Below are 20,575 nucleotides of genomic sequence, written 5' to 3' on the forward strand. Positions count from 1 at the left end.
CTAGACAACGCATCACAAACCAGCGGCATCACTACCGCACCTTTGGATCCAGAGGCACAGAGTCGGTTGCGTTCCCGGTGGGTACAGTCCCGCCCGCCCACGCCGTTACGTTGGCGGCGTCGCTCTTAGCGGACGTCCACAGGGCCAGCCAGTAGTCGATGGCCACCATGACCGAGTGCTTGAGGAGCTTGGAGGCCACCATGAGGAAGACCATGAAGAACCCCCCCGAGGAGAGGTAACGCCAGCACATCTGATGGGACGCATGGGGACGGGGAGATGGGGGTGAGTGGTTAGTACGGTCTTATCCTAGCTAGCTTTAGCATTGTGTAGCACCTTATCCTAGCTATCTTTAGCATTGTGTAGCATCTAATCCTAGCTCTCTTTAGCATTGTGTAGCTTTTGATCCTAGCTATCAATAGCATTGTGTCGCGTCTTATCCTAGCTATCTTTAGTACTTTGCATTGTGTAGCATCTTATCCTAGCTATCTTTAGCATTGTGTATCATCTAATCCTAGCTCTCTTTAGCATTGTGTAGCATTTGATCCTAGCTATCAATAGCATTGTGTAGCGTCTTATCCTAGCTATCAATAGCATTGTGTAGCATCTTATGCTAGATATCTATAGCATTGTGTAGCATCTTATCACAGCTATCTTTAGCATTGTGTAGCATCATATCACAGCTATCTTTAGCATTGTGTCGCATCTTATCCTAGCTAGCTTTAGCATTGTGTAGCATCTGATCCTAGCTTTCAATAGCATTGTGTAGCATCTTATCCTAGCTATCTTTAACATTGTGTAGCATCTTATCCTAGCTATCTTTAGCATTGTGTAGCATCTTATCCTAGCAATCAATAGCATTGTGTAGCATCTTATCCTGGCTATCTTTGTTGGAAACAGGGAATGGGTTAACTTGCTTATTTAGTGCTTGACACTAGGTTCTATGAACATCCTTGTTGTTTCTTTCTTCTGACAAATGAACTTATTGTAAGTCACTTTGACTAAAAGCGTCTGAATGCTGAATGCCCTGATAGTAAATGTAAACGGAGTGGTGTGATGGATGGACGAATAGATGGAAGGTTTGAGGATGACTGGACTAATGGACTACTGGACAGATCGAAGGTCAGATAGATAGACGAATGGATGCATGGATGGTTTGACGGTGGGATTAACGGCCCGGTGTATGGATGAATGACGGCCAGGTGGAAGACAGGTGGGTAACGGGTGAATACCCTCCATGGGATCTTGGATCGTCTGCTGGTCGTGGTGGACATGTTATCATCGTCTTCCTCCTCCTCCTCTTCCTCTGCAAGGGTCAAATCCCGATATTAACTTTGTCAAGATTTTCTTTTGATTTATTTTCTTTATCATTGTTTTGACGAGCCCGAGTTCACTGCACACTCTTTTAAGACAGTGAGGAAGAGGTGTCCTACCTTCGTCTTCGTCGTCGATCTGGTTCTTGGTCTCCCGGGAGTAGAAAGCCCTCCTCAGAGTCTTCCTCTCCAAAGCCGTCTGGCTGTCCAGCTCGGTGTCCTGGTCCAACAACCAAACACCACAACGTCATGTCGGGAATTCCCTTACTCCTCACAGATTGTTCAGGCACATTAGTCCGTCCCCTGAACCCTTCTCTAAACCAGGCAACCCGGAAGCTCTGAGACGGATCAGTAGATATGTGGACTGAGGTGTTACTGTCCTGTCCTGACTCAGAAAGTGAGGACTGACCTCACTCGGTTTTTAAATGTAAAGGTTGATCTCATTCTTCCTCCTCAACATAAAATTCATCATTCATCAACGTGTGTGTGTCTGTGTGTGTGTGTGTGTGTGTGTGTGTGTGTGTGTGTGTGTGTGTGTGTGTGTGTGTGTGTGTGTGTGTGCGTGTGCGTGCGTCTGTCTCAGTGTGTGTGTACCTTCTCCAGCTCCGTGTCCTGCCGGTTCATCAGGGTCTTCCAGTGCTCGTAGAGCTCCACGTCGTGGGTCTGGATGTCCTTCAGAGTGCCCTCCCTCAGCACCGAGCCCTCCTTCATCGCTATGATCTGGGACACACACACACACACACACACACACACACACACACACACACGCAGACCACTCACACACACACACGCAAACACACACACACACACACACACACAGACGTGCACACAAACACATATGTACATACAGGCTCAAGCGCACGCACGCACGCACACATACACACGCGCACACACACACACACAAACACATCCACACACACATGCACGCACACACACAGGCACATACACACACACACACACAAAGAAAAAAAATTATATGAATAAAATGACAAAATAAATGTTGATTCTTTGCCATATTTTCTCACCACCCACCAAAGACGGTATTTGTGGTATGTGTTTATGATAACCTGTGGTTTCCTGCTACCGTAGCTCCCCTTTGAATGTGAATTAACGAGTGCAAACCCCATCAGTATTCACGTGGTGATACCGTCACAGCTGTCGTGTAGTGGTTAGTCTTGTCCTCTAGATGGACCCTCGCTCACCTCGTTAGTTTCATTGCTTGTACCTGAGTTCATTAGTACATCGATCTGCTGTCTGACGGTCCTGTCTGGGTAGCCTTGTCCTAACCCCCGCCTAGTAGTTGATGTGATTAGCTGGTCATTAGCTCCTCAGTAAGTCAGGACCCTTTGCGTTTGATTCATCTGTTCTTAAAGTTGCTTTTTGCAACAACATTTTCTCTAAATTAAATAGGTAAAAATTCGCTTTAACTTTTTAAACGTCCGTCTGAGCGGGGTCCAAATCCGCATTCCTTACAGTGATTGTACTTTATGATCCAGTGTGCCACCACTTTAACCTAATATCCAACTAATCAATTCTCATGATGGAGTCTAGAGTGTTTAACTCCCCCTTTGGGCTACATCACTCCAACAAAATGTTCCCCATTTTAAACAAATAACCGAGAAAATGCTCAAAGGCTGGATCTGCTGCCCCCCTCACCCAGTCAGCGTGGATGAGGTACTGCAGCTTGTGGGTTACAATCACCACCGTGCGTTTGTCGTCCTGCAGGAACTTGAGGATCCCCTCCTGCAGCAGGTGATCGCTGAGGTGTATGTCCAGCGCCGAGAAGGGGTCGTCCTAGAGGGGCAAGGTTGTGATTGGTTAACGAGCTTGGTTAACAAGGTGGGCTAACGAGGTCAGTTAACGAGCGGATGGAAGGGAGAGGAGGCAAACATCTAGAAAACGGTGCATCTTGAACAGGATAAGGAAGACTCGTGAAACAAAAGGACAACACCATCGCTTGATTAAGGCTGAATACGAATATCACGATCTGACTCTGAATAAGGTGCCAACATACAGATTGACCAGGTTTCCATGGCTACCGACGTAATGGGAACCATTCAACAGCAGTGAGACAAACAAAGAGCAGGCATAGAGACGGTGTAGACTGACATGGGTCAATGCCCCTCGAACACATAAACGCACAGCGAGCGGGTGAACGAATCGGGCAGTGCGCACCACTGCATCCCAGCAGAAAGACCAACAAATCAGGCACATATAGGATGTGTGGTCCGATGAAATCAGTGCTTGTTATAGTCTCCCCTTAAACCCTGTCTATGGCCGCGGTGTAGCCATGCGTTGCTCACCACAGAGCAGACACTAAAGCTCCCCTGACCCTGAATCTTCCCCGACCGGACCCTGAAGTACTTCAGGAGGAAGCCAGAGCCTCATAATTGGAAATATGGTTTAATAATTGATAATGTCCGGCGATAAGAGTTCCGCTCTGTGGAGTTAGTTGTGGTGGAGGGAGCTCTGTGCTCGTACGCAGCACAGCTCTCTTCATAACGCCGCCGTATGACAGCGCTAAACTACATGCTGAGTGCTAACGGACACACTAAAGTGCCCGCCAATGCAATTTCATGTAATAGGTATCCAGTTCTTAGTCCAATTTCCCGTGCACTACTCTGAGAAGTATAGTGCATGTGTAAAGTGTATTCTGCAAAACTTATATATATTTCTCTCCAAAGGAGCGTAGTCCAACGCCATTTAAGCCTGGATCCACCAACAACGCCACTACTATCACTGTGAAAAAACGGTTTATTTTCTTAAACGACAATTAGGTTTACTTGTATGTTTGGTTCCAGCGTAGGTGTGTCCCCCACCACAGCGAACGCATCCTCACTCTCAAACACCTCGGCTCTCAACTTGAACGACCTCATGAGGAACCCGCATGACCCCAACGACCTCCCTGTCCCGAGCTCCCCTCGGGTGCAGTGTGCCTGCCTGCCTTTGTGTCGCTCCATGACATCACTGGTAACACGAGAGCGATGTGAGCCGAAGGGAGGAGGGTCTCCACTTCTCGCTCTGGGCGTATGCTGAGCGTCTGAGGTGGTGGCAGCGAGGTCCGCGCCCGATCGCTCCGCAAGATCAACACATGAGCGCATTCTATCGGCGCCGAGAGATTGCTTTAAAGGCTGATAAGTGTTGTTGACATGAGCGACCTCAAGGTTTGTTATTGCCTTGGTAATTAACGTTAATAGTTTTGCGTAATGGAGCTGTTAACCCCTTGGGCAACGAGTCACTAATGGGTGATGTTGTATTTGATCGCGGGTGTACGTGCGCGTCGGTAATGTACGTTTGAATGAGAGGCGATGTGAGCGACATGACGGTGATCCAACATAAACTGTTAAACTCCATCACCCCTGATGATTATGCGAAAAAGACAAACGAAAGAGATTGCTGCTAAAAGCGATATTTCAATTTAAACCGTCTGTTTTGTTTTGTTTGCCCTGTTATTTTTTTATTGTATTGTATTTTTATCCTGTGTTTTTCCACTGCTACTGGGCTGTGGCCACTAACACATTCCTCCTACAGGGGATTTATAGAGTTGGATCTAGTCTCATCTAATCTAATCTATTTTTAAACAATAGTGATTTATTGTGCATTGTTCGGGTTAGTACTGGGTGTCTAACAGAGCTTTCACTGGGGATTTAGTATTTGGAGATAAACCCACCAGGAAGACAATGTTGGTGTTTTGGTAGAGAGCCCGAGCGACACAGATCCTCTGTCGTTGACCTCCACTCAGATTGATCCCCTAGAAGGTACACAGAGACAGGAAGGACACAACATATTACCGGCATTGCATCGGAAGGAGACTTCTTTATCTGTCACCTCTCATCTCTAAGTGCTGATGATATATACTTTTTCCTTGGCCGAACTCCTCTAATTGTCTCCAACGAGTGCTTGGAAACACTCTTGATCACGTTACAATGATGATGTTTTGATGCAGCAGAGACTTTCCCATGACATCATGTCATCATTCATTAACTCGTTATACCCTCACTCACTCAACCACTCCTTAATACTCCAACCCTGACATCACCAACCCCAATTTTCTAGCTCTGAACGGTCAAAGGCATCAACGACGATTTTAAACACTCTATTCAACCAGGCTCAATATTATATTGATATTGTGAATACAGAATGCAGGATCAATGTGTGCCTACTCTCTCTCCGATCTCCGTCTGGTCTCCGAAGGGCAGCAGGTCGATATCTGGCTGCAGAGAACAAGCCTCGATCACAGCCTTGTACCTGAGGCAAACACACCATAACATTATGATATCCAAGGGGAAAACACACCATAACATTATATTATCTAAAGAACAAATACACCTTAACGTTACATTCTACATCCAAAGAGCAAACACACCGTAACATTACGTTCTGGATCCAAAAGCAAAGACACCATAACAATATATTCTGGATGACATTAACAAACGCTTTCATCCAAAGAGCAAACAAACCATAACATTACATTCTGTGTCACACATTATCAAAGGGACTCACGGCTGAGGTGCACCAATAAAACGTGTTCACTGCCAATACAAATTCTGAGTACTAAACTTTAACAATCTGATGTCTCACTGCTGGCCAACAGCATCGACGTACAAGCTTTGGGACATTTGAATACATATGTTTTACCACTTCTCTTTTTTGAGACATCTAAAAGGCCCTAATAATGCAGAATGTCCTCTTTTCCGTGTCTTTTTCGAGACCTTTGTGTTTGAGGTTTTTACGGGAAGACCTGAGTTTAGCCCGGTCTGATACCAGGTTCAGTGTAAGTGGTACTGTTGAACCTTACCTCTGTTTGCTGAACGGGCTTCCGAAGGTGATGTTCTCCTCAACCGTGGCGTTGAGCAGCCAGGACTTCTGGGCTGCGTACGCCACAGAGTAGCGGTTCTTACTGAGGGGGTAGCATGGGAAATGGAGGCAGAGTCAGTGGACTACAAATGGCGACATTCATAAAGCCTCGAAGAGCAGGAGAGCTGACGATCAGCAGGAGAGCTGAATCTTAAGAGATTGATAAAGTTAATAATAAAGTCTTATTTTGTGTGACGTATAGGCCTAACTATCCTCCGTTTAAAGCCTAATAAGTAAAGAAAACTTGAATGTGTTTGTGATGTCTTCTACACTCTGTAGTGTTCTGTCAGAGTTGATTTAGCATAACAAAGAAAGCATCTAGGTTTAAATGAGATAATGAGTGATCTACAAACTGATCAGGCAAGAATTGTTCAAAACACAATTTGAAAAGTGTTATTTTGCGATGGCATAACAATGTATTCTACTCCGGAACAAGCAGCAATCAGCACTCCTCTCTCGGAAGCGATTTATGAATGGACAGGCCAAGACGGGAAAAGCCTTCATCAGACATCAAACTCCACCACACGATGGAAAGGTGATCAATTTTGTCAGATGAGAAAAACGTTGTTGAGGAAACAGGTTAATTATTAGCAGCAAATAAAAACAAAACCACCAACGACAACAACCAAATGAGAGAAACAGCAGACCTTCTGCGGGACTAGTATGACCACAAAAACACAAAAACACAACACAATCATCTTCTACTGGGAGTCGGACTTTCACACACCTTATATTTTACCGCACCATTCTAAATGTTAATAATGTTAATTAACTATATCTTGGCATTCTTTTGACCATCATTTTCCTAATTTTGTGGGAAATATCAAAGATCTTCACAGAATATGAAAATTAAGTTTTAGATTATATAAATATATGGCTACTTAACTGAGATTAAAAAACCTATTGCAATTATAATTACAATTTTCAAAAAATGTTTCACTAGGCTACAATTAGTCAAGGACCCCCAGCATTTGAAGCACACACACGGAAACAAAAACACACACACACACACACACACACACACACACACAAACACACACAAACACACACAAAGCAACACAGCAACAACCAGTGCACAGCTCAGAGTTCACCTTGATGGGGGGACGGACACAAACGAAAGAGAAGGGAGGGAAGACATTCTAAAAGCCAAAATAAATCCCGTCAGCTAACAGACACTCATATGAGGTATCTGTGGTGTTAAGGATTAAGCTTTTTAAAGTGGAATAACCGCTGTGGGATTTCCTGTTAACTGAATCTGGGGGCAGAGAAGGAGTAGGTATACTTAAATACTTAAAAGTCTCTAGCGAGAAATAATAAAACCTTTCAGTTCATCGTCAGACAACAGCCATATTTGCTCTAAATGGTACCTCCCTTTCACACTTACTCTTGTCATAGTGGAATTGCACCAGGCTAGACATCTAGGTTTACAAAGTAAAAGCCCCATTGCATGGTTTATCTGAACTTGCTCATAATAAAGATAACTGGCTAATTTGTCAACAAAGCTGTAACCTCCTAGACAGAGCTATGTTGCACGCTCTAAATTTCGCTAACATTAGAACACTGCACTGCAAGAAGTTCAGCTGGAATATGACATATTGACATAGCTGATGCAATGTCAATATAAAACTGCCATATATATATACAAGTATATATATAAAGAAGACACACCATGCTTTTGTCAAAGTTTAAACAACCACTACTACAACTACTGCTGGCATCTTCGGGATTGTCCGAACAAACGGAAGATTACGGAATGTTTGGAACGGACGACACGTTTAAGAGGAGGAACACGGGAACAACAGAAATATGGGTGGTGGGTAGTGGGGACACATGGGGTCACATGGAGTTCACAACGGGAAGCAGAACCTATACCTCGGGACTTCTGCGCCAGACTCCTCTGCGTCTGACCAACTGTCAAAGTCACGCATCATAGTTAGCTTTTTGAGAGAATTGTGTTGTTGTGTGTTGCAAAGGCATTCTGAAGAAGTGGTCTGTATGTATTCAGACCAAGACACACAGACAGACAGATAGACAGACACATATAAAGACAGATAGAAGGGCAGTCAGACAGACAGAGAGACAGCCAGACAGCCAGTAACAAAGAACATACACATACGTTTCCTCGGCAGTGGACTATCGTATAACACAAGGCATCAAAGACACATTATTATCTCATAAACTCTTAAGTTATCATATTATATATATATCATATACATTTTGTGGTGTCATATGTCGTGTGTGTGTGTGTGTGTGTGTGTGTGGTGTGGTGTGTGTGTGTGTGTGTGTGTGTGGTGTGTGTGTGTGTGTGTGTGTGTGTGTGTGTGTGTGTGTTTCTATTCTAGCTTTATGGCCGACAGTGCAGCCACCCAAAATGGGAGTGTTGTTGAACAGTCTATTAAAACCATCCATTCTCCAGGTCCCTGTTGTGATTACATACGTAGGGAAGGTATGTATCTGAGCCTCTGGACTGTGGCCCTTACCTCAAACAACATTTGAGTCAAAGATTGCACTTCAAATGTGCCTATCGTTTGTTGTTTTAGACAGCACTGGTGGGAGTAAATAGAAGAATCTTCCACTGCATCGGCTATTTAAATGTACTGTGTAAGCAAATCCAAATCAACTACATTGATCCAAATTGGGCAGATATTGCTGTGAGTGTATACCTAAATGGATTACATTGTGTATGAGCACTGATATGATTAGAGGGTGTTTCAGATATATTCAAACCTTTACCATTTGTGTCGTTGATGAAAAGCTCTTAGAAGCAGGTGAGTTCCTCTAGCTGAGTGGAATAATAAGGCTAGGTGACAGCTTGATAAGGTTCATAGCCAGCGATATTTAGCAAGGTGTTAGCAAGGTATGGTTAATATCCAGTGATGTTTAGCTATGCGTTAGCAATGTACGGCTAATATCCAGTGATGTTTAGCTAGGTCTTAGCATCACTGGCTAATATCCAGCGATGTTCAGTTAGGTGTTAGCATCACTGGCTAATATCCAGTGATGTTTAGCTAGGTCTTAGCATCACTGGCTATTATCCAGTGATGTTCAGCTAGGTCTTAAAATCACTGGCTAATCTCCAGTGATGTTCAGCTAGGTCTTAAAATCACTGGCTAATCTCCAGTGATTTTCAGCTAGGTGTTAGCAAAGTGAAGCAAAGGGGAGAGAAGTACCTTATGTTGCCCTCGTGGAGCATCTCACATTCAGGCAGCCTGATAAGGCAAGAGGGTAAGACACAGAGACACAGAGGTACGACACACAGACACACGCACACACATACATACACATTACACATCGACAGATGTGTATTCATGCATTGCGTGCCGGTAAGTGAGGACCAAAAGCACGTCCATTCAAAACATAAGACAGGCACGCACGCACACAGACACACACACATACAGAGCACAGGTTAGTGTAGATACTTGAAGCATGTAGCGTCTCTCATGATGCTGTTGTGAAGTACACATTGCTGACAGTTTGTCTGTAGGCAGCATTAGCATCATGAGAGAGAGACAGGAAAGGTGCATACAACATCATCACCGTGGCATTGACTGCAGAAGGTTTCGTGCAAGGTATCACCATCTATCATTGTATTAAACGTCAATCTGTCAATTTTTCTTTCAGGCTAAACTGTGCTCTACTAAACTGCCGCACACAGAAGTGGGCATTTTTCGAATAGGCTGAAACATAATCTTAATTCTTATCGCAATCATGATAAAAATCAATTTGTTTAAGGAAGTGATCAAATCATCAAAACGGAGGCGTGCCCTCACTCAATAATGTTTACATGACATCATGAGCGTCAGAGAGGGGAAATTAAATCATACTATTAAAAGCCCTTTTCTCGGGTGGCTAGGCGGTTGTGGAGACAACGAGACTGTTGTCAGGGCGTTGGTGGGGGTGTCAAAACAAACATGGAGTCATTACAATGTATAATGATGCTGATACCAAGATGATTAGACAGGGACTTCAAAGCATCGAAAAATTACGGATGACGTTGGACTTTAAACTTTGTGTGGGCATGTTCGCCTCTTTGGCCCGGATCACTTAAATAATTAAGATGAGGAATGATTGGGGTGATTCAAACTCATCTGACCTCTTTTTAATTGCAGCTTTTCTTACTGCAATGGGACACAATTGCAGAAGAATATTTAAATATTTAGTATTTTTCAATGGCTTTTTTGATTTAAAAGTTAAAGGTTAATTCGGCTTTAACCGTTTTGTTTATTTCTAGTTTGGGTTTGGATGTTAAACGTACCCACTCAACATTAATATCTATGTGTAAAACTTCAAACTGAATCTGAAACTGAAACTTAAATGTATGAATTTTTCCTGTAAATGTATGTATTTGTGTCGACACATTCATGGTCATTGCATGGGATTTGATTGGACTTCCGAATCGAAATCACTCAAATCACACGTTAGTGAAAGTTAGTAGTGAAGTCCCATTAGTGACGAGATGAGATGAGATGAAAATGGGCTGGACAAGGAGACCAGCAAGGACAGGGTGGAGCATTTAAAGATGTAGGGAACATAGAAGAGGCCGAGGACAAGACATCACATGTTAGACATCACATGTTAGACATCACATGAAGACATGACAAGAGATGGTATATGGATGAGATGGAACATGAATCTGAGTCAGAAGAACACAATGGCTTCCTCTTCATGATGGTGATGAAGACGTTGATTAGCACGGTGAATACTGGAGCTCAGTGGAGAGTGTAGCTCAAGGCCTGGGCACCAAGGCACTTAAAGGGTAACTTCTGTTTTTTTTCCCGTTCATCCCTACTTTATTTTCCCATAATTTGGGTCTAATGCGGACCACAATTTGTGAAATTGCTCTAGTATTGACCGAGAATACTGCAGCTATAAACAGTGAAATGGGCTCCAACGCAATCTTCTGGTGCGATAGCGCAGCGTCTATTAGTGGTGAAACGGATCAGTGTGTCCACGGTTCGGTTCAGATAACCGTTTTGGGCCTCGGTTTCGGATACGGTTCGGATTAGGATCATGTCCGTGATAGTAAAAAGGCAGACTTTTTTTTGACGGAGGGTTTGGGGGAGAAACACAAAAATGAATGAGACCCACAGGCTATTTGCAATGTGTTAATTGTCTGCAATCAGACAACTTGCAAGGCTTTTTTGTACAATAAATGTTCCCCTAAATGCATTTGAAAACATGGTGCACTGAGTGTTACATGTAAGGGATAACGGCCGACGAGGCTTAGAACTCTGGCGACGAGCGCAGCATGAAGCCAGAGTTGCCTCTACCCGTCCATTATTTCCATCGAACCGGTCGACCTCGAAGGCCGTTATCCCGCTTATCACGCGTTTGTATTTATTTCCCGTATATTTAGAATATAATTGTATCAATTACTTTCTTTAAATTTAGGAATCGTTTAAAGCCCAGTTTGTTGTTGAACGCTGACAGGCTGAAGGGAGGGGGGGAAAAGTCTCATTGGCTCGGGCAGCACTGGAGAGAATGCATTCCGCTGGGTCCTAAACACCCTTTTGTATCGGACGTAGGCTACAGTAGGCAAAATACGCTACATAAGGCAATGCCTTCATGAAACCGAAATCTGCGGATCTCCAGAATGCTCCGAACTGTGGTAAACGAACCGAACGGATTCGGATACAATTCGAATCCGCTGCAGGCCTACAACTATGTACGTCCTCTGAGAGTGCTTATTTTTTGCGTTATCTCAGATTATTATTATACATTTCTGACAACATCACGGAACGAATCCGTACACCATAAATATAACTTTTTTCTTTACTTTTCGCTTGACCTCTAAACGTTTGCTTAAAATAAATGAACAACTCCTCAACTCCATACCACAACAAAACAAAAGCCATCTTTTAATTTAATTATCCTCCTCTATTTTAGTGAAATGTGACACAAAATAACCATAACAAATCACCCAAATAACGAACATAACAGACGCGCTATTGTGACGCTTGGACGCTAGCCGTAAACACGCTCAACTGATATGCTGTTTCAGAGGTCTGGTCAACAAGAGGTCAGTCTTACTTGCTCCAGCTGACTCGTCCGTTCAGGATTTGCATCTCTCCCAGCATGGCCAGCAGTAGAGAGGACTTCCCACAACCCACCTGTCCTACAATCATGGTCAGCTGGCCTGGGGAGGGCGAGGGAACGTTGGAGGGCAGTGAGGGAAAAATAGAATTCCACTTTTTTTACATCCTTGCACTTAAAATAGCACTTAGCATTGTGTAGCATCTTATCCTAGATATCTTTGTTGTATACGGGGAATGGGTTAACATAGCGATTGTTAGTGCTTGGCAATTGGTTCTATGAAAACCCCTTAATGTATCGACAGCGATATATTGTTGTTTCCCTTTCCTCTGACAAATGTCCTTATTGTAAGTCACTTTGGATAAAAGCTTCTGCTAAATGCCCCTAAACATAAATGTCAATGTTTCGCCCCTAAAAATTAATGACTTTGTTATTGACGTTGTATGAAGCATTAGCTTAGAGTTTCCGTTCACAGCTATAGTAATAACCCCAAGGAGAGGTTTTGTAGCTATGGAACCATTTCTAATGTTCAATTCCTTTATGACTATGTAGGCCAGCCAATCCCATGTGTTCGTAGTACAAGCAGAACTCAAAACAGCTCAGGTCTACCTTACGGCCACACACATAGCTCAGCTGAAATTGACCTGAGAACTTTCTCTCACAGGAACATGTTACACGCACACGCATACACACACACACACACACACACATACACACACACACAGACACACGCAGACACACACACACACACGCACGCACGCACGCACGCACGCACGCACGCACGCACGCACGCACGCACGCACGCACGCACGCACGCACGCACGCACGCACGCACACACACACACACACACACACACACACACACACACACACACACACACACACACAGACACAACCACACAGTACTTCAGTTGCTCGAAATAGCTATACAACATCTCCTGGCCAGCAAGCCAATCGTGTGTGCCCAAGTGAGATATCTAGAATAGCGAGAAATTCACTTCCCTGGGGAGCGCTGTGTGCATGTGTGTGTGTGTGTGTGTGTGTGTGTGTCTGATACATTACACTGTCCATCCGTCCACAAGCTCTAATATGTGACCTGCTCTCCTGACGTGGGTCGTACCAGTGACGCAACAATTCGGCTAATTAATTACCTATTAATATCCAACATTTGTCATTTGGATGAAATTCTAGGCCAGAGTCTCATAAAATAAAGCGGGATTGAAGATGATTTGTTGCACACACACACACAACCCATAATTCAACGTTGTGATGTCAGAACTTGTGTTCACTCATATATGTAAGTTTTTCTGGCACAGACTTTTTCCCCCTCAAAAACGATGGCAATAAATGTCACAATTTATATCCACGCTACACTAAACCATCTCTATTTTATAACCCTCAGTGATTTCTTTGGAGAGAAGGAATTAGATTGGCCGAGAGGTACCTGTGGGGATTCGGATGTTGATGTCTGACAACGTGGACAAGTTGCTTCCCCAGGTGAAGAAGCCATTGGTCACCTGTGCAGATGGAGAACGGAATTTAAGATCAGAATTTAACTGATCAGAGCAGGGAACCAAATAATCTCCGCAAATACGTTACACAAATACAAATATGAATCGGATCTTGAAAATGTAAAGAACATATCGGTCGACGTTAAATGAACAGAAGAATGGTTCCATTATTATTAACAGTGCATTGTACTCACAGTTATTCATAAATTATATTAGTTACCCTCTCTACACACATCCACTTCCTGTTGCTTAAAGCTCTCACCATGCAATTATTCAGTGAGAAATGACTGGAGGTATTGACATCCTGCACTCAAGAGAACTCTCACCTCTTTGTTTTAATGAACTACCCCCCACCCCCATCCTGCTACGACTCTACCAGTGCTTACATTCCGACCAGCTGTTGTTTCAGCTTATTTATGTTATGTTTGTTTTATCTGACAAACCCCCCCCATAGTCCCCAAAAAACACCCAGTCCGTATTCTCACAAACCAGAACTCCCCTGATACTGTTAAAAGATTCGGACGAGAGAAATTATGGAACATTTATCGGATACTTAATATTCCGATATTTCCGTCTGTAAAGTAAGTAAAAAAAATAGACACACTTGAAATCGACAAATTTGTTAACCGAAATGTAGTGAATCGGTAAAGAACTAACCGTTCCTTACATTTGAAGTGTTGCCTCGAGCCACAAGCTAACTTTTCGTAGTAGGGTCACGTCAATGCTTGTTTTTGTTTGCTGTGCTGGTACGCAGCATTTGTCCTCAACCAGCAACCGCTAACTTCACCCCCCCCCCCGCAAACAGGAGCGCAAACAATCCGGTTGATGAATCCACTGGACAAACAAACCGACGTCGGAAATGAAAGACAGATGTTGCCACGGTCGAGATAAAACACTGCGACTCTCAAACGCCAGAATTTACGATGGGTGGGGGGGGGGGTGGGGGGTGGGGGGAGTTGTGGGAGGACAACGGATGTGAAAATAGTGAAAGGAAAGCCAAGGAAAGAAAAAGAGGATCACAGAGAGGAAATACCAATATTACATGGGAGAAGAAAAAAAAAGAGGAAAAGGAAACGAAAGAAGGATCGCAGGCAGCGAAATACGCACAAATATTTTAGTCCATCACAGGAAATCTTCAAATGCACAGTTGGATTTTCATTATTTATGCTTTCAAAATTTTTGTCCCTTTTAAAACCAAAGCGTCAAGCAGCATTTGGATCCAGAGAAAGAGTGAATAAATACTTAAACACTATTATCATATTCTTTAAACGGTATAATTTGAACTGATAAGTGGTCAATCCAATGTTTCATCACGATGAGGCTAGAAACATGATGGAGGAAGGGGGAAGGAATGTGTTTATGAAACAGAATATATTTGAGCAGGGTCTAGCGAGTTCATTCGTTAAACATGAACGAATATTAAAACATACTTATAAATTCATATTGATTGATTTAACACTACAGTTCTATCTCCCTCTCTCTATGTCGTACTCCCCCCCTCTCACTCTCTCTCTCTCGTTCTCTCTCCCCCTCTACGTCCATATCTTTCTTTTTCCCTCTCTCTCTCTCTCCCTATGTCTATGTCGTTCTCTCTCTCTCTAATTCTATGTCGTTTTCTCCCCCTCTCTCTCTCCTTCCCTATGTCGTTGTCGTTGTCTCTCTCGCTCTAAGTCTATGTCGTTCTCTCTCCCTTGCTCTCTATGTATATGTCGTTCTCTCTCTCTCTCTCTCTCTCTCTCTAAATCTATGATGTTCTCTCCCCCTCTCTCTGTCTATTTCCCTCTCTCGCCCTCTCTCTATGTCTATGTCATTCCCCCCCCCCTTTCTCTCTCTGTCTATGTCATTGTCTCTCTCTCTCTCTCCCTCTCTCTATGTCTATGTCGTTCTCTCTCTCTCTAAGTCTATGTCGTCCTCTCTCCTTCTCCCTCTATGTCTATGTCATTCTCTCTCCCTCTCTCTATGTCATTCTTCTCCCCCTCTCTATGTCTATGTCGTTCTCTCTCTCTCTCTCTCTCTCTCTCTCTCTCTCTCTCTCTCTCTCTCTCTCTCTCTCTCTCTATGTCTCTCTGTCTCTCGTTGTCTGTGCCAGAGGGTTAATTGGTGGACCAGCGCCTGGGGTCTCCGACATCTTCCACAGGGATGAGACAGGAAGAACCAGGGATGAGAAAATGTCACATACGCACCACACACACACACACACACACACACACACACACACACACACACACACACACACACACACACACAGAGAGGCCCTATGGAAGAGGGCCCCCACTTTCTTGTGAGAACTTCACACTTCCCAACGAAGGGGGTAAAGTGCCAGTGAGAAGGAGAGAGAGAGAGAGAGAGAGAGAGAGACAGAGAGAGAGACAGAGAGAGAGACAGAGAGACAGAGAGAGAGAGAGAGAGAGAGAGAGAGAGAGAGAGAGAGAGAGAGAGAGAGAGAGAGAGAGAGAGAGCGCTTCCGTTAGCTCAGATGCACCAGCGGACGTGACGGGTCAGAGGTCGTGGTGCGACCTCTGAAAGGTGAGTGGGAGTTCACAGACCCCCTTCAGACTGGGAAACCAATGATAACCCTTTCCATTCATTCAGCACTGACGTTTCCGAGGCTCTGATCATGGTACTGATACTTAGAGGGAAGATATGACTGGAATGCTTCTCGGTCACTATCAATCCACCTCTGTCATGTAAATCAACAGCACTTAAAAATACTAGAGTGGAAATAATAAACACCACTCTCACAATCTCTGTTCCTCGAGCGATGGATCACTCTTCCCGAATAAGAACTCGCACCGTGAACCTTCGTCGACCTCTCCCTACTGTTAACCTTTGACCTTTGACCTTCCGGGAGCGGCATCCCTTTCCGGTCACCCTCTTATGATTCCGGTCACCCCCCCCCCCCCCCCCCCCCCGCCAACGCTGACCTGACCTTCACAGCAACGTCCTCGGTCTCTGGGGCCGGTTCTGTCGTCTGGTTGGCTGCTCGTAGTTGTCCAACTGTAGCGCATGGGCTGCTTCCTGTTGATGGCCTTGGTCTGGACCCCAGGAGAGAAAGGGGGGCAGAGCCAGGGCAGGGAGGGTGTGGGGGGGGGGGGGGGGGGGGGACGGGACGGGGGGGAGGGGGGGTGGGGGGGGACGGGGGGGGGGGGGGTGGGTATGAGAAACGGGTGAGGAGGGGGGAGATGTAGTATGAGGGGGTGTTTTGTTGTGATTCGGTGGGTAATAAACTTGAAAACGCTGCCTCTGTCATCCATCCGTTCGGCCCCCTTGGGGTAGGGGGGGGGGGGTAAGGAAGGGAGGTGGGTGAGGGGGCTCAGGTCCAAGGACGGGGGGGAGAGGGGGTGACAGGGTGAGGGGGTGAATCCACCGAGAGGATCCCATCTCGCTGCACTTAGGGGATCCAATCTCCCATTGCCTTAGGCCCAATCCCATTTCTACCCCTTACCCCTTCCCCTTACCCCTTCCCCTTGTTTTGAAGGGGTAAAGGGAAGGAGAAGGTTGGAATGTGTCTTTTCTTACCCCTTCCCCTTACCCCTTACCCTTGCCCCTTCCCCTTCCACCCTTCGAAACAAGGGGAGGGGGCAAGGGGAACTTCACAGCCAGCGCTCTTCTGAATCGGTCGTGTGTCGTGTTCATGGCTCATGCTCACCGCGCCGGGGTGTTTCTTGTACGTGTCCAAGGAAACGGTCACATCGCCGTTCCTCCAGCTGTCGTCGCCGATCTCGTCGCTCTGGAGGAACTCGCCAAGCTTCTCCACACTGTGGACGCACACACACACAGACACACACACAGGACACACACACACACACACGCACACACACACGCACACACACACACACACAGACAAAACACGCGCACCACACACACACACACACACAAACACACACACACACAAACACACACACACACACACACAGACGAACACGCGCACACACATCGGTCAGTTACACATTTTCTGGAGGAACTCCAGCCAGTTTCAAGATATTGTGAACACACACACAATAACACACAATCACACACACACACACACACACAATTGCACACACACGCACACAGACACACTTACACACTAACACACACACACACACACACACGCACACACGCGCACACACACACACAAACAAATTCACACACACACACACACAAACACACATATATACACGCAGACACAGAAAGACACACACATACACAGAAACACACACACTCACACACACAGGGACAATGTCCATAAATAAGTGTGATGAGGACGAATGTCCTGAACGCAGTCCCTCTCTCTGGAGAGTTTAAAGTTTCACTTCAGTTTGAACAGGAAGCATGTCTGGTGGATGAGACAGCATTTCCATTTGACATCCATCTCCTCCTCTTTCTCCACTTACAGTGTCTCCCTGTCTGATCTCAGTCCCATCACTTTCCTGTTTATCGGAGCTAGCAAACACTTCAGCAAGCCATTTTACCCAGTTAGCTTAGCCAAATATTTCACATTAGTAATCTAGCAAACAGAGCCACTAAACAAGCACACACACACACACACACACACACACACACACACACACACACACCACACACACACACACACACACACACACACACACACACACACACACACACACACACACACAAACACACCCACCTGACGAGGGCCTTGACGGCGAAGCGCACCACGGTGGACAGCAGGAAGAGGGGGGTGACCAGGATGTGGAAGAGGGCCAGGGCCGCGAAGGCCTCTGAGGGGGTGGGCCCTTCCTTGTCCAAGAAGTGGTGGGCCACAAACGTCTGGGACGACAACACAGTTCACTTACAGGGCGCTGTTCGCTCCGACGGTGTGTTCCCGAATCCTCGGACGCCAGCCTTCCGAGTTGCACGTTTGACGTCACTTCCGGTCTCGGGAGCGTTCATAGCGTTCCCGTTCGTCTTTGTGATCGTGTCATGAAATTGGCTAGGCGTTGTTTATTGTTAGCTACATTAGCGTCTTTAGCAAACCAGCCCGAAAAACAAATAACACAACTTTACATTGTATTGCACGCACAGCAAGACTATGCAATGTATAAATTGGTGACCGCCATAAAGTAGCAATGTAATCATGTGTGTAAGAGCCTTTAAAAACGTGGTACATCTCTTCACGGGCGCGGCCATTTTGTTGAGAGGGTCATCACTGCTCTCGGTCTACTCTCAGATTTCCGAAAAGATGAAGACAAAAAGGCGGGAGTGCCTTCGAGAAATGCCGCAGAAGGCTGGGAGATCTTCGACCTTCGGACTGGGAAGTCTGGGCGTTTGAGGATTCAGGACACACATGAGCACTCAGACACTTTACATCTTACACAAAGACATCAAGTACAGTGATAGGGAAACGACAATATCCGTAGTAGTTTGGTTAAAACGTTTTAGAAGCATACAAGTGAAGGGGCAGAAGGAGAGACAGAGAGGTGACGAGAGGACAAGAGATTTGAGTCCATTCCCCTGGATTACATCATGGTCATCATATTCATCACGTCACATCATGTTTAAATCACGCCTACATCATATGTGCATCATGTGTTCATCAGGTCTACATAATGTCTTTGTCATGTCTACATCATGTTTCCATCATTTCTACCCAGGGATCAGACAGCACTGAAATGGTTTTTACACATCAGTTCAAGTCAAACTCCGTCATCAGAGCAGTCAGGCTCCATTACCTACACTTTGTAACAATGGTGACAACAAACAGTATGCACTTCTGTTTTCACACCACACATCTTACCGCAAGAACGGCCGCGATGGGGATGGCTGTGTTCATGAAAACTGAAAGAAAGGAAAGAAGAAAAGACAAACTCCGTAAGAGGACGTTGGCAATCATACGATATTATAACAGAGAAAATTAGAGTATTTAAGACGATACAAAAGACAGGTCTATGTCTGTCAGACAGAGAGACAGATGGACAGACTGACAGACGTTCTCACTGGAGAGGGAGATAGACAGACAGACAGACAGACAGACAGACAGACAGACAGACAGACAGACAGACAGACGTTCTCACTGGAGAGGGAGATAGACAGAAAGAAGAGAGACAGACAGTCTCACCGAACAGGGAGGGAGAGAGACCGACTCTCACTGGAGAGGCAGCTAGACAGACAGACAAGACAGTCTCACTGAAGAGGGAGCTAGACAGACAGACAGACAGACAGACAGACAGACAGACGGTCTAGCTGGAGAGGGAGCTGCAGACAGTGAGACAGACAGACAGACAGACGGTCTAGCTGGAGAGGGAGCTGCAGACAGTGAGACGGACAGACAGACAGACGGACAGACGGCCTCCCTACAGACAGACGGACAGACGGACGACGACGGACGGCTCACTGGAGAGGGAGGTGTAGAGGGCGAAGGTGCGCAGGCTGGTGAGCTCCTTGCCGCGGGTCTGCTCCACGCGGTCACAGAAGGTGTTCTCCCAGGCGTAGAGCTTCAGCAGCTTGATGCCCTTCAGGATCTCCGTGGTCTGCTTCAGACGGTCCGTCGAGTGGTCCTGGGGAAGAGAAAGCTCTCGTCATCTCCTTCAAATGGCCCTCAACAGCTGGGGAAGATGGAGACTTTCAGCTAAATAAACCCGACGGTTAAAAGAGGCATTCCAATGTTTTTAACGAGAACATTCTCATTCACAACATACTTCACGTGCTTAAGTACTTAACTACCAGTTACAGCACCCTTATTTTTACATTTAGGGCATTGAGCAGATGCTTTTATCCAAAGCAGCTTACAATAAGTACATTTGTCAGAAGAAAGAGAAACAATATATTTCTGTTGGTACAGTAAAAATATTAATAGAAACAAGAGCCAAGCTTATTATGGGGCCCATAGCATTGTCTCTTCATTTACAAGTAAATTAATAA

General features: G+C 45.3%; 1 protein-coding gene across 1 annotated transcript in view; it reads right to left on the reverse strand.

Annotated features, from left to right (window-relative positions):
* Nucleotides 1-20,575, reverse strand: part of abcc9 (ATP-binding cassette, sub-family C (CFTR/MRP), member 9) — a 59,329-nt gene that overhangs the window by 24,239 nt on the left and 14,515 nt on the right. Inside the window, 18 exon segments of the mRNA XM_030353487.1 lie at nt 41-250; nt 1,230-1,303; nt 1,431-1,530; nt 1,905-2,030; nt 2,967-3,104; nt 4,981-5,061; nt 5,474-5,558; nt 6,109-6,210; nt 9,338-9,376; nt 12,198-12,303; nt 13,645-13,717; nt 16,641-16,666; nt 16,669-16,710; nt 16,713-16,746; nt 17,361-17,469; nt 18,342-18,484; nt 19,452-19,492; nt 20,049-20,211. Coding sequence (XP_030209347.1) covers nt 41-250; nt 1,230-1,303; nt 1,431-1,530; nt 1,905-2,030; nt 2,967-3,104; nt 4,981-5,061; nt 5,474-5,558; nt 6,109-6,210; nt 9,338-9,376; nt 12,198-12,303; nt 13,645-13,717; nt 16,641-16,666; nt 16,669-16,710; nt 16,713-16,746; nt 17,361-17,469; nt 18,342-18,484; nt 19,452-19,492; nt 20,049-20,211 — 1,692 coding nt within the window.

This window comes from Gadus morhua, chromosome 4 (genome assembly GCF_902167405.1).
Source record: "Gadus morhua chromosome 4, gadMor3.0, whole genome shotgun sequence".
In the NCBI taxonomy this organism is placed as follows: domain Eukaryota; kingdom Metazoa; phylum Chordata; class Actinopteri; order Gadiformes; family Gadidae; genus Gadus; species Gadus morhua.